This window comes from Lytechinus pictus, chromosome 7, assembly GCF_037042905.1.
Source record: "Lytechinus pictus isolate F3 Inbred chromosome 7, Lp3.0, whole genome shotgun sequence".
In the NCBI taxonomy this organism is placed as follows: Eukaryota; Metazoa; Echinodermata; class Echinoidea; order Temnopleuroida; family Toxopneustidae; genus Lytechinus; species Lytechinus pictus.
This window is the reverse complement of record NC_087251.1, coordinates 22,642,626-22,656,145: the sequence shown is the minus strand read 5'-3', so window position 1 is coordinate 22,656,145 and position 13,520 is coordinate 22,642,626. Positions and strand designations below refer to the sequence as shown.

Here is a 13,520-nt window from a genome sequence, read left to right as displayed (position 1 = left end):
AATGGTTCGATTTGGCATTACATAACATATCCCCCATCTTCCTCTTATCATTATAGTGCATCATTGGAATACTCACCTTTATCCACTTTGTTTTCACTGATTTGTTTCCGTATTTATTAATGCATCAGCAATATGTACATGGATTATATTACAATTATAATTATGATTTGAATTTATAAATTGCCATCACAATACATGTTCTCCCCCACTTTTTTTTCTTCCGATTTCTTTAAAATAATAGTGTAAATTGCAAACAGTGCAACGAATAAATATCATTGGCATTTTACGTCAAATTTCCTCCTTATTAATAAAATTGTTTTTATATTTATCAATGCAACAATTTTGGGATTATTAATCGTCATAGGATTGAATTTATTATTAATTCAAATTTAAATATCGCATTCCTTTCAACATTTATATAGTTTTATATCAACGCAGTCAATTCTAAAAGTGTAAATAACTGAGCAGCGCCTTTGTAAAAATTGTGTTTTGTATAAGCATGTTTTATTATATGAATATCATATGGGTGACCACGCCGAATTTCAGTGTAGCTATGGACGAATAAAGAACTTGTGAATTGAATATTCCCGTTTCTCTTAAGAATTTTCACGTAAGAATTCTGTCAGTAATGTTTTTGCTGTTATATCCCGAATCGACAGCTTGGACTTATAAAGGATATGAACACTATGATTCAACTTTTCAACTCAATAGCAAATGCTGAATTAAAAATAGAAAGGAACATTATTGGGAATGCTTAATTTGTTTTTTACTGTATTTAAGATATCACACAGACAATTCTAATTATTGTATTGACTAATAGATACGGTCAATATGCCTTAAAGAAAATTAATTTATACACGAAATATCGAGGTGGTAAATATTGAAGAATATTATTAAAAACACTGGGTTATGATAAGATCAACGGGAGCTGGGTAGGCCTTCAGTTACAGGGGTCGAAAAGACCACAAAGGTTACCGATTATTATTTGATTTGATTTTTTTTTTCTTCTGCATTCATGTATATAACATTCGTATACAATATAACTTTCATTTCGTAACAAACATAATATATCGGTAATTGATTTTGGTATGAATCATAAAGAAAAAAAATACAAAATAAAAAAGTCATTCTAAACAAATATGATCTATTATACCAACAAAGAAAATTTAACATTTACAGTTTGCAGGAGAAGGATTGTCATTATAAGCAGATTGCTCGAAAAAAATGACAACCCCGGAATAAACTCATTAAATTATTACATACAAGTTTTTTTGTAATAATTTACATACAATATTTGGCACGGAAACTGTTGTAATTATTTGTGGTATGGTAAAAACTTCACCAAATTCGAAAGCACTTCTTACAATCCTGACAAAAAGATGTATTTTGAAAACAACATTAGAGTTTAATTTTGAACTTTAAATTGTAGATTTTTGTATCACGGATTTGAATTTGGCCATAAGCCCATTTTCGACTTTCAAAATACAAAAAACATTTTTTTTTTTATTTAAGGTTGATTTTACATGCCGGCGATAAAATGCTGATTTTAGCATGACAAATTCAAATGATTCTTTTATATCCCTTTTACATTATTTATACATGTGTCAGTTATGTAAATAAAATTCGTCAAATTCATTGGTTGGCAAGCAAAAGCATAATATAAGTCTTCAAGCGCGAAGAATCTGCTTCTTATTCTATGTACAGTTTCAGCTTACTCTTTCTCAGTTATGTGAAGATACAAATATCTTACAAATTCGACAAATTCATTGGTTGACAAGCAGACAAATGGATATAAAAGCCTTTAAAAATTATACCTTTTCACCGGGCATAAGGGTTCAAAGAACAAACGTCAATTTCGTCACTCTCGTGATCATGGTCGTTGTCAAAGTCTTCGTCATATTTCGGCGGGATCCGAACCTGCTCCGCGAAATTTGAAGGCAACCGGCTGCTTTGCGTCACAGGTAAAATCGAGTCCGTCAGACTTTGGAAAGACGGCAATCCTGCATGCTTAGAGGGATTGGTGTAAGGAGATGGGTAACTAAAGACGGGAGAGCTCTGAGTGGGCAATGTAGGAGATGGGTAGTTGAAGGAAGGGAGAGACGCAGTAAAGAATCCAGGAGATGGAATATCACTTGTCGGCAGAGAGGTGTTAGTGAGAATGCTTAAGTTTGATGGTGTGAAAGTTGGCGATGGGTCCATGGGACTTGGAGACGGACTGTCGGTGAATCTATCTGATAGATTCAGGGACGGGATGGTGATCCTAAGAGGAAAAGGTCGACGAGATTTGTAGGTTGGTTCTTTTGAAATATTAACTGCGATTTCTTGCTGTGTCGTAGTTAATGGTACTGACCTAGAAGAAAAGCCGTCAGCGTGATTCAGATGGATTTTTTCTGGTTGCAGTGGTGTTGTATCGATTTGGGGCCGTCTAGTAAGGTCGACACCCTGGAATGAGATGTCATTTTCAGAAGATAACATAGCTTTATCTCCTGTTTGAAATAAATACGCTGCTGTTGCCGAATCTGCTGGCAAAGAGCATGAAGTATATCTATCTGGATTGCTGTAATATTCTTGGGCCGGCATGAAGTTTTGTGCTGATTGGTTTACGAATGATGAAACCCTTAACGAACTTGACAGCGGTATCTGATGCAGCAGGTCCGCATGCTCTTTAACTTGACAGTACGGGATATTAGACAGGTCTGTTGCTTCCTCTGAAGGCGGTTGGGTCTCCGACATTGAATCAATATGCATGGCGGAGCTAGAAGCCACCTGTGAGTTTGCCAACATGTAACTATCGCGATATGCAGAGACTGCGTCAAATGGTTGATGTGGCACCATGGGACAATGGAAAACTGGTCCAGTTGGATAATTTGAAGTTATCGATACTTGGCACCGGTACGTCTCATCCACCAGTGATGAATGGAATGTTGATCTTGGATGTAACTCTGATATTTCTCTTGCAACACCGTGAGCTGACGAATTGTTGGCGGAATACTCTGACGCTTGTCCTGCAACACCGTGAGCTAACAAATGGTTGGCAGAATACCCTGACGCTTGTCCTGTAGCACTATGAGCTAACAAATGGTTGGCGGAATAGGCTGTCGTTTGTCCTGTAACACCATGAGCTAACAAATGGTCGGCGGAATACTCTGACGCTTGTCCCGTAACACCATGAGCTAACAAATGGTTGGCGGAATAGGCTGCCGTTTGTCCTGTATTACCATGAGCTAACAAATGGTTGGCGGAATACTCTGACGTTTGTCCTGTAACACCCTGAGCTAACAAATGGTTGGCGGATGAGGCTGCCGTTTTTCCTGTAACACCATGAGCTAACAAATGGTTGGCGGGATACTCTGACGTTTGTCCTGTAACACCATGAGCTGACGAAAGGTTGGCGGAATAGGTTGCCGTTTGACTGGGAATATATCCAATATGTTGGTTGATAGATTCGTCAGATGCCATCGGTATGGTGGGACTTGGTACGAATGGTCTTGCCATTTGGTTGGCACCGACTAAAGGCTGGGGTCGATACATTTCATTTAATTGAGGCGTGTGATATGACGTAGGAGAGTACTCTAGCGCGTGGTCAAAATTGCCTTGAGACGACGCATAGTTGATAAAGGCCGAAGCTCCGGGGATATTGTCGCTGTTATAGACAATTCTCGGGGCACTAGCTGGGTAAGGTACCACGGGGTGTGGTATTAACGATCTATTCGAAGGGCTTGTCAAGAAGACCATTCGTGGTCTATATGTTTCGCTTTCCTGAACTGCTTGGAAAGATGTGGGAGATGACCGCGAAGCTTGGCTTGATGCTTTCTGAGGAGTCAACGTCATTTGTGTCGGCTGTGACAAATTCATCGGAGGCGAGTCCCAAGAAGAATATGGACTATTGTATTCTGTCGAAGAAATTAAAAAAGCGAGTTTCAATCGAAAAAATGGTAATGCTTTTTTGCTCGATCTTAGTAAAAGTTTGCATATATTTGAAGTTTATTAAATTCCAATTATTCTGAATGTTTTTTTAAACCAAAGAATCACAACTTAGAGCAAAAAAAATTGCGTGCGAACAATTTTTTATGGCAAAAATTTAGGGAGTATTTGGACTCCACCGTCGGGCGCGATGAGCTGACATGGATTATGAGAATCAATAGGAAAATGTCTTAATACACAAAGCTTACATTTATTTTAGTTGAGATGAAAAGGCCTGATGTATATTCTGATTTAGTTCAATGTAAATGTTAAAATAAGAATCATGAATAATGTTTCATTCCTCGCAAGATACATACCGATATTTGTCGAATCCGGTGAAAGTTGAACGACAGAATTCGCCCTCTCCTCTGACCTTGTACTTTCAGAAATGAGATCAATAACTGTTGGAGACGATGGTATACCCTGTGAGGAACCTTGACTGACCTGTAGCTGTTGAGATAAACTGTGGTCTTGTCTCTGTTGCTTCAACTGCTCTCGACTTAGGGCTACCTGCTTCGCCATCACTACCCGCCGTTGAATCACTAGGTTACATCGAGTGCAGAGGCAGTCACGGTATTCGCATAAATGCTTGTGGCCTTTGAGGTCCACGATGAGTCCGTGGTTTCGGCATCGAGCGCAGGTTGGATGCCTTTTCTTAAGGGGGAGACATCTTTGTGACTCATCTTCCCGACCATTCACATCTGCGCCATCTAAGAGGGAAAGCAGAAAGTAAAAGTGAGAAAATTGTAGATGGTCCTATCACTCTTATGTCCGTTTAACAGATACATGTATTAATCTACATATAAATACAAAAAAAAGATACATGTATTAATCTTAACATTTAGTCACCCTTGGTAGCAACTTCAACTTTATTAGCTGGTCTTCCAATCGGTAAATTGCCAATTCGCCGACTAGTCCACACATCACATGGTCTACCTTCATTTAACATAATGCCATTCCATCAATCAACATTTCAACCCACAACCATTCGGTCCGATCGCCAATTGGTCCATTCATCACTTCATTAAGTAATCGCCAGTTCGTCTATGACCGTTTGGTCTGATAACCAGTTGGTATAATATCCATTTAATTTAATTTTCAGTCATTTCACCCGATTAACACTTTGTCCAGTTAGATCAAACGGTATATGGACTAAATGGCTATTGGACAACTGGTTATTAGACGAGATGGTGATTGGACGAAATGGCAGTTAGACCATGTGGATAGTGGACGAACTGATGCCAAATGATAGTAGACGAGTTGGTAATTGACGAATTGGCATAAGACCGACTGAAAATAAACTCTTCAAAACATGCCAATGTGCCTTGCATAACATTACCATTATCCATTCTATAAATATGCCAAGTGCCTGCTAGATGGTACCCCCCCCCCCCCCGAAACCACGAACAAAAACATGAAATAACAATCAAATTGTGATTGTATGCATGTTCAGCTCCTTCTCCCGATCCCCACTTTTGACTCAGCCACCCTACCAACATCCAGGTTTAGTTCATGCGTGCTTGGCTCTTTCCTCATATTTTAATGATGAAGATTTATCTCAGTAATTATTTCGAGTCAATTATGAATGATTTGAGTGTCAAATCATCTGAAACATATTGGAGACACCTGTCACAGTTGGCTTTCCATAGTGAAAGGAATACTTTAGACCAGAGTTCAAATCAATAAAAAAAGAGCGAGGTGAAAGGAAAAGAAACAAGACAGGAAAGGGATTTCCCCTAATTTTCATCTTTCCTTTGTCTTTCCTTTTTTTCTAAAGTTCCTTGATCACCTTCTTTCCTGTCTCCTTTTTTTTCTTCTTACCTTCTCCCTTTTTATTTGCAGACTCTGGCGGAACAACTAGTTGTAGGTCTAGATCTAGGCCTAGATCTACATCAATGGTGTCGATCCGCATAAAGTTCTTTTCATCGGGGGGGGGGGGGGGTGTTACGTAATAATGCAAAGCGCAAGCAGATCGACACCCATGATCTACATGTAGTCTAGAGAAACTGAAGCCTTTTTATTTTAGTTTCAGTTACCATCTAACGTGTCGTTAGATCTAGATCTACCTATTCCACACGTAACTTTATGTGAGATCTTCGAATCGTAATTTTGAAATACTGAACGATTTATATGAAGATGTGTTTGAATCATTCTTTTTATATAATCGCATTATCAGAAGTTTGGAATGTTAAATATATAAATCAGTTTTTCAATGCCACTATCTTGAATTACGATGTTGAAATATTACAAGAGGGGGAATATAGTTGCAGCTTATATATTCACTCAGGACTTAATTACAAATGAATGCCTAATTTGTCCTTACACAAGACTGAATTATCATAGCTGAAAATTTTCATTCAGGATGTATCATATTTGGGCTAATTTATATAAACCAGATAGCATCTTGAAGAGTCAAATGTTATGGATCCATACATTACATTAGTCAAGCATTTTTCTTCCTGCCAATAACAAGTTCAGAAATTAAAGAAAATACAATCTTGATCAATCTAAAACAAGTAGTAAGGAGTCTATGCTGATTTATCAGTTCGACTGTTGATATATGATAATAGGGATCATATTTTCGAACCTCTTTCTCAAATATTCAATTTTTCATTTACTTCAGGCATTTTCCAGATAAATAAAAAGTCGCTAGAGTTATACCAGTTTTCAAAAAGGGAGATAAAGACTTACCTGGGAATTATTTATAGACCAATAGGCTCCCGGCTATCGATTTGCACTAATAAAGATGACCGCAATTGCCTGTATTAGATCTAGATCTATCTAGACTCTAGATCTAGATCTAGTTAATAGAATTTGATGTAGTAGAAAAAGTTAGCTTTAGCCTATATCTACGAAAATAGTATAATATGTAGACTCTAGATCTAACTTTTAGATCTAATTTAGGTTCCATGACATTTGCTTCAGTGCAATAAGCCAGTTCGTAGTTCCTTTCTACGCATGATCAAAAGATTCTACGCATGATCAGAGGAAGGTCATTTGTACTAAAGAGACATGGTGGTTTAAAATCTAATGAGATTAGCACCAACTTTGATGTCTTGATTATTCATATATTCTTTTGAATTGTGGTTTTCATTTACATCCACAAAAAACAACAACGCGTCCGGTCCATGAACGACTGGTATATTGTGCAACATGCTATGATATGCATTCAAAGTAGGAATGCAACAAATACCTTTATAAAGTGTTAATTGGTGTGCTATTCTAGTCACCTGGTCTATTCAATTTCTTCATCCTGCTATGTGAGGCAAGCTTACGTAATATCTTGCTTTGAAATCTGCCTATCATAATGAAAGGTAATTTGACCAAAATTGTCCATGAAGTAACTACGAACTGGTCTATTGTTCCGCTCTGAATTCCACACACTAATCGAATGACCAACTTCAACCCTGGGTTAAACAATAACACCGACGTAGTCCTAGATCTAGAGCCTAACGTGTTAAACCGTTTGGCGTTAACGAACAGCTCTAACTTTTTAGGCCTAACGCACGTTAGATCAACGTTAGGGAAAGCAAGACTAGATCTAGATCTTGGCCAAGGGGTCTAGGATCTAACGTTAGACTAAGTCTAAAATATAAGTTAGACTTGATTCTAGCAGTGGCGTAACAGGGGGGGGGGGCAAGCTGCCCCCCCCCCCCTTGGCGGATTTAAACGGGAAAATAAAAAAAACCGGGGAAAGAGAAAAAGGAGACAGAGAATGAAAAGAAAGGGAAAAGAAAAGAAGAACATGTGAGGAAGTACAAAATATCCTGAAATACTAATACATTAGCATAATTAGCAAGAGAGGGATATACGATTAAAAGATATGAATCAATGGCACGGGCAAGAATGGCGGGAAATGTTAGGAAGAGTAAAAAAGAAACGGGAAATGAAGGAAAAGCCAAAAGCTAAATTGGAAAATCAGAATATGAAGAAAAGGGACAAGAAAAAGAACTTAAAACACGATCGGGCTGCCGGGATTGAAAAATATAAAGAACGGGGAGAAAGGTGGATGGCGTCTATATTGTAAGCTTGCTAAATTTTATGCAATAATGGTCGCAATCAGGACAAAAAAAAGCAAAGGGTTAGCCAAGGGCTAGTTATATATTTATATCTCCCCATAATATGTCCTAACCTATAACAGTAAAGCTTTACGCTGGCTAGATTTACCGTAAAAAGCCTCTTAATATTTACTTTGGCTTAATTTCCAAAGCTACTATCACAAAATTAGAATTTAATTTCGAAATCACTTTAAAAGGCCATATTTTTCTGGCTCGCTTTGCTCGCTGGCAATTTTTTTCCACATTTGCTATGTTGTGCTGACTCAAAATATTCCGTTTATTATCTGCAACTGCATTTAAGTTATTATGTTACTGTTGTGTATGCATGTACCCGCGATTTGATTTAAAAAAGTGGCCATCTGCAATGTTTAAAATATCACGACGTTCCGGGGGCTCCGCCCCAGACCAGTGGCGGCACCAAGAGGCACAGGGGGGGGGGGGGCATTTTCCCCCAGGGACTTGCTCCCCCCCCCCCCCGAAATTTGGAAAAATGTATAGTTAATGCAGCATCCTAATAAAGCTGCAAAGTGCTTCAAAACAGCTTTATCGTTCTTTAAATTTTGCAAATTTTCTCATTCATTCACCGTTTTAGCTCCCAACATTTTTTGTCACTAACATAAATCTTTCAGGTCATTACGGTACATACAATTCAAAATTTCTCTCGCGCTCGCAATAACTGTTGACTGAGTCTATAGGTAAATTATCTGTTCACATGGGGCTTCAAAATCCAATGGCAATGTTCAAGTCAATATGCTTCTTGCGATTAGAATTTCCATTATTCGTTTTAGCGAGATACATATCCTGCGTAGGACCCCCCTATCTACATAATTTTCATAAATAAAAATTTTCAGCTCGCATTAATTGTTTAATCAGATAGCCATCCAGTTCATAACAAAAAGTGCTTAAAACGTCCAGTTACTCATCTCAGACTCAGGATATCAAAGAATTTCAGCTCGCGCTTCGCGCTCACATTATTATTCATTTGGTGAGAACTGAGATATCATCTTCATGACCCAATCATATGCAAACAACTAGTCTAACAGGTAGCCTACCTTTTCAAATTCAAGTCAGTAGGGTCTACATAGTACCGGTACGGTAGTACTAGTATGGCAGTGTATCCTATTGCCGGACACCTTTATTTCAGTGCTTTAAACGTGACAACTAGAGGAAATACAATCAAGAAAAATTCACACTTGCTATTCCAAATATTATAAAAATTATGAATATGATAAAATTATTTTATATTTACCAACCATTTTCTTTGCATCGTACTTGCCGCATACCCCTCCACGAAAAACAATCATTTTCGTGCGCGTCAAATTACATCATGATTCCGGACGCGCGCCGGACGGGTAAAGATATCCTTGATTATAATGATGTAAGAACAAATTTTTGTTATTTTTTTCTTCTTATATCATATCATGAGTAAATTCTAAGTATTATTTGCTTTTTTTATATCGAATCTGAGCAGATGTTGGTAATAAATTCGTGTTTGATAACTTATTTTATTTTGTCTTGTTAGCTGCATATTCCATGGCACTTTCCAATAATAATATGCTCGCGTTCGTAACGTGACGCTCTTCAAGTTCTATCGATGCGCTGCCGATCGACGGCTCTACTCACGATAAACCTCGCGCACGGGGCCGCGCCGGGGGTCAACTAGCCGTCGACGATCACACCCACAATACACCACACCTCATCATTCGATCGAAGAGTGGACGAGATTGAAATTCGGCAAATCAGGCCCATATTTCCGTTAGAAAATATATCAATTGTTAATACAGAACTATGTTATATGATAACTTAAGGATTTTCTGTCATTTTTAGAGATAATTAGGTTAAAGTTGGATTTTTCGCCTTTTTTTTGCAATCTTGTTCTATGTATTGCTCTGAGAAATTGAATTGCGGAAGTCTTACGGTACGAATTTGTTTTAGAACGCAATAGGGGGCCTACCGGTAATATGCGCGTCCGGAATCATAATAGTGTCCGGTAATACAAATACAATACGTGACTATAGTCTATACATTGAAAAAAATTAATTGGCTCGCGCTTCTCGCTCGATTTTGTGAAATCGGCAAAATATCTGTGTGTCGCCCCCCCCCCCCAATGTTATTTTGCCTCCCCCTAGCTAGGCCCTAGGTTAATAAAAATCCTGGTGCCGCCATTGCCCCGGACCCGATCCGCAAAACGTTAGCACTGGCCCCCAAAAGATTCTAAAAAATTACAACCGAGAACAAAAACGAAAAGATATCAGGAAAGGAAATGAAAAGAAAGGAATAGGCCTACGGTATGTAAGATAATGACTATCACTAGTCTATAGTATGGTCAGTATACTATAGATACCATGTCAAAATCAATCTCAAAGTTGGACTATCATGAAAAGGTGATATTTTTTTCTTGCTCGCTTCGATCGCTATAGGGACTTAGCATACCGTAGACTCTATGCAACTTTGCTGAGGCTAAGTTAGATCTAACTTAACCCAGAGAGCTCCCGCCCGCGCAGCGGGCGGGAGCGGGCGGGAGCTCTCTGGGTCCTAGATCTAACTGAGTATTTTACTATTAACGTTAGAACTTAGAGAGTAGACTCTACGGTCTACCGTATCTAACATTAGAAGTTAGACCGTCTACCATGGTCTAGATAGGGCTAGATCTAACTAACTGTTAGATCTAGAGTATAATTTAACTTACTGTTACTGTTTATACACCAAACGGTCGTTAGGCCTAAGTTAGACCTAGTACTAGTACTACTACTAGATGATACTAAGTCTAACGTTACTTATCAACTGTTTTAAATCTAACGTGTCGTTAGATCTAACTAGGCCCTAGCGACGGCGTTGAATTTATTGTAGACTAGCCATAGGCATGCCATAGGTTCTAAGCAAGGCCTAAGTTAGATTAACTTACAGATGCCAGTCAAAATTTTGTTTGCAGTAGATTTATGCATCATGCTCAGTCACATTTCCCAAAATCGACTTAGAAGTTGGAATCTAACAATACTAGTACCGGTACGTTCGGTCTACTCTCGACTCTCGATCTCATCCTCAGGCTCAGCTCAGACGACCAGACTCGATTCGACCATAAATCAGTTAAATACGTACTCGATATGGATTCGACCCAGTCGAGTCGGTACGAGTCCGTGCGCGTGCGCGTGCATGATCGATGACGGCGCGCGATGTGACGTATGTGACGCGCAAAAATGGGCGCGGCAAAATGGGCGTGTTTTAATAGTGGGTGGGGCTAAAGTAAAAGTGACACGTGTACGGACACGTGCTTTTGTTTATAATGCCTCGAACTGCCAGTCGATACTTAGTCAGAAAATTGATTCGATTTCATGCGATTCATAACTTTCTTTAAATCTACCCTATTTTCATTAGGGTAAACTATATTTTTGTAAATATATTAACTGGTATAAACAACTTTTAATATTACTATTATTATTATTATTTATTCATTGGTATAAACATACAAATATTAGCCAACAGCAGAGTATAGCCTATCTGATATATATGCGCCGGGCTATAGTGGGCAAGTTACTGGTCGCGCGAAGCAGACTGACGGGCGAGGGATGCGCCCTCGCCCGTCAGTAGTTTGCCCACTAGCCCGACGCATATCGGATACTTTATACCGAGGTTTTATACCTGACTGCTAAGAAAGCACGAATGCCTGTGAGCAAGCAACCAGGGGACCAACGGCTTAAGGTCCTCTCCGAGGGACCTGGAAATGAGGATAAATGCCTTACCAAAGGGCACTAGCGCACCATTTGGGAATCGAACCCGGGTCACCGGAATCCGAAACCCCCGCTCTACCGACTGAGCTATCGCGCCTCTAAAGGCTAACAGCAGAGCTGAAAGGGTCAATTTACAATCTAAAAAACAGTGAATTTACATTAGGTATGAGTAAAGTGTATAGAAATGTAGGTTTAATGTAGGTTTTCAAAACTTATCTCTTCCAATTTTGCATCTATCATGAAGATGACATAAAACATAAGGTAAAACACAATTTGACACAGCAGCAAAATATAAGACATGGGCCTAAGATTATGAAACGAAGTGTTGTAATGTCTGTTCACAATGTGCGCCTAGTTGTTCTATCACAACATGCCATAATCAGTGGGTTCTGTGCAGGCGCGCCGGAACACTTTCAGTTTTAGGGGGGCAAAATCCCGAAGGGGGCACAAGTATTTTTGATAGCGTGAGATACCGAAGCGATCGAGCGGGAGAGTGTGTGGGACCCCCCATGGTAAGGACTTTGTGTAAAAATGGAGTATAAAAGTTGCGTATCGAAGAGCATTCAAAAATAAATTTCTTGAGAATTAAACATAGAATTCACTACGAAAGACTATACTCATAATTTATGAGAACCTATGAAATCTACGCGCAAAACAATCGTTTCGGAATGTGGTTTTCATGTCTGATCAATTAAATTACGTATTATACGCTTATATTGACTCAAAATACCAAAAATTTTCATGCAATATCCTTTCAGAAACATAAGCGATGGCTTTCACTTCGCTCATGCTTTTGGAAAGCCTAAATTGCCTTTTTCCAGTTTGAAAACCCCTTCTTGCTGAAAACCTCTTCTTCTCTTCCACCACTAGGATTTTTTCGCAAGCACCCTTGTCGGCATATATGGCAAAATGCCGCTCAGGGCGAAACCGCCTGCCGTGATTGTCTTTCTTGAAGTTAGCTGAAGTAGACTGATTTGGGTTTTTCCTTTAAAGAACTTCGGTTTCTTGTCCCTTCTGGCATATGGCAGGGTTTTCGTGGATTGTGGAGGACTCTGGCAAACCTCCACTTGCTTGAGTTGACTTTGTAGTGTCCTTTTCCTCTTTTTTGTACTTTTGAAAAGTATGTTAGGAGTGATCGAGATCCTTTCGCATTGTCTTGGAGTTCTTTTTGCTCCTTCTGTTTCCTCCCGTTTCTTCATGATCAGGGTCGCAGTTCCAGCAAATGACGAGCCTGGCAAACGAAATTGTTTCAAACAAATGTAATATAGGCCTTTTAAAGACTTTAAGATGACAAACATGACCGTACGCAGCCGGGGGCCGCCGATCGAGAGGGCAAAAATTCATTGAAAATTCACCAAAAGTGTGCACGAAATCCTTCAATTTTATTCTAGAAAATGCAAAAGCTCCCCCATCACAAACCCCCTCGCTCTTAAGTTTCTTTGAAAATTTAGTTCTTGCAGCCCCACCCACCCCGGATTTTTTTATATTTTTGCATACGTCCATGAATAACAAAAGCTGGGATGAACCAGAGAACATAGCTGCCTCTCGATCTGATTATATAGTAACAGGTAATGGGAAGGAGTTTTGGAATCTAAAATACAAAAGTGCTATATTATCATATGAGCTGAAATAGTATCAGACAAAACGCCTGCCAATCATGCCAATGAAAAGGAATCGAGGAAAATACGGGACTATGAAAATATCTTAAGATTTTTATAGTAGAGCAGTACTGTAACGCTTATTTTTCTTTTATATTCTTTATTTACATTTT

General features: G+C 38.9%; 1 protein-coding gene across 1 annotated transcript; it reads right to left on the bottom strand.

The window, feature by feature from the left end:
* Window positions 1-1,813: 1,813 nt before the first annotated feature.
* Window positions 1,814-5,875, bottom strand: LOC129265389 (uncharacterized). Its single transcript, XM_054903389.2, has 4 exons — window positions 5,785-5,875; window positions 4,281-4,673; window positions 3,343-3,893; window positions 1,814-2,940 (listed from the first exon to the last, which is right to left on the bottom strand). Exons 1-4 carry the CDS (start codon window positions 5,873-5,875, stop codon window positions 1,819-1,821), a joined length of 2,157 nt encoding a protein of 718 aa, XP_054759364.2. The 3' UTR covers window positions 1,814-1,818.
* Between the last annotated feature and the right edge of the window lie 7,645 nt (window positions 5,876-13,520).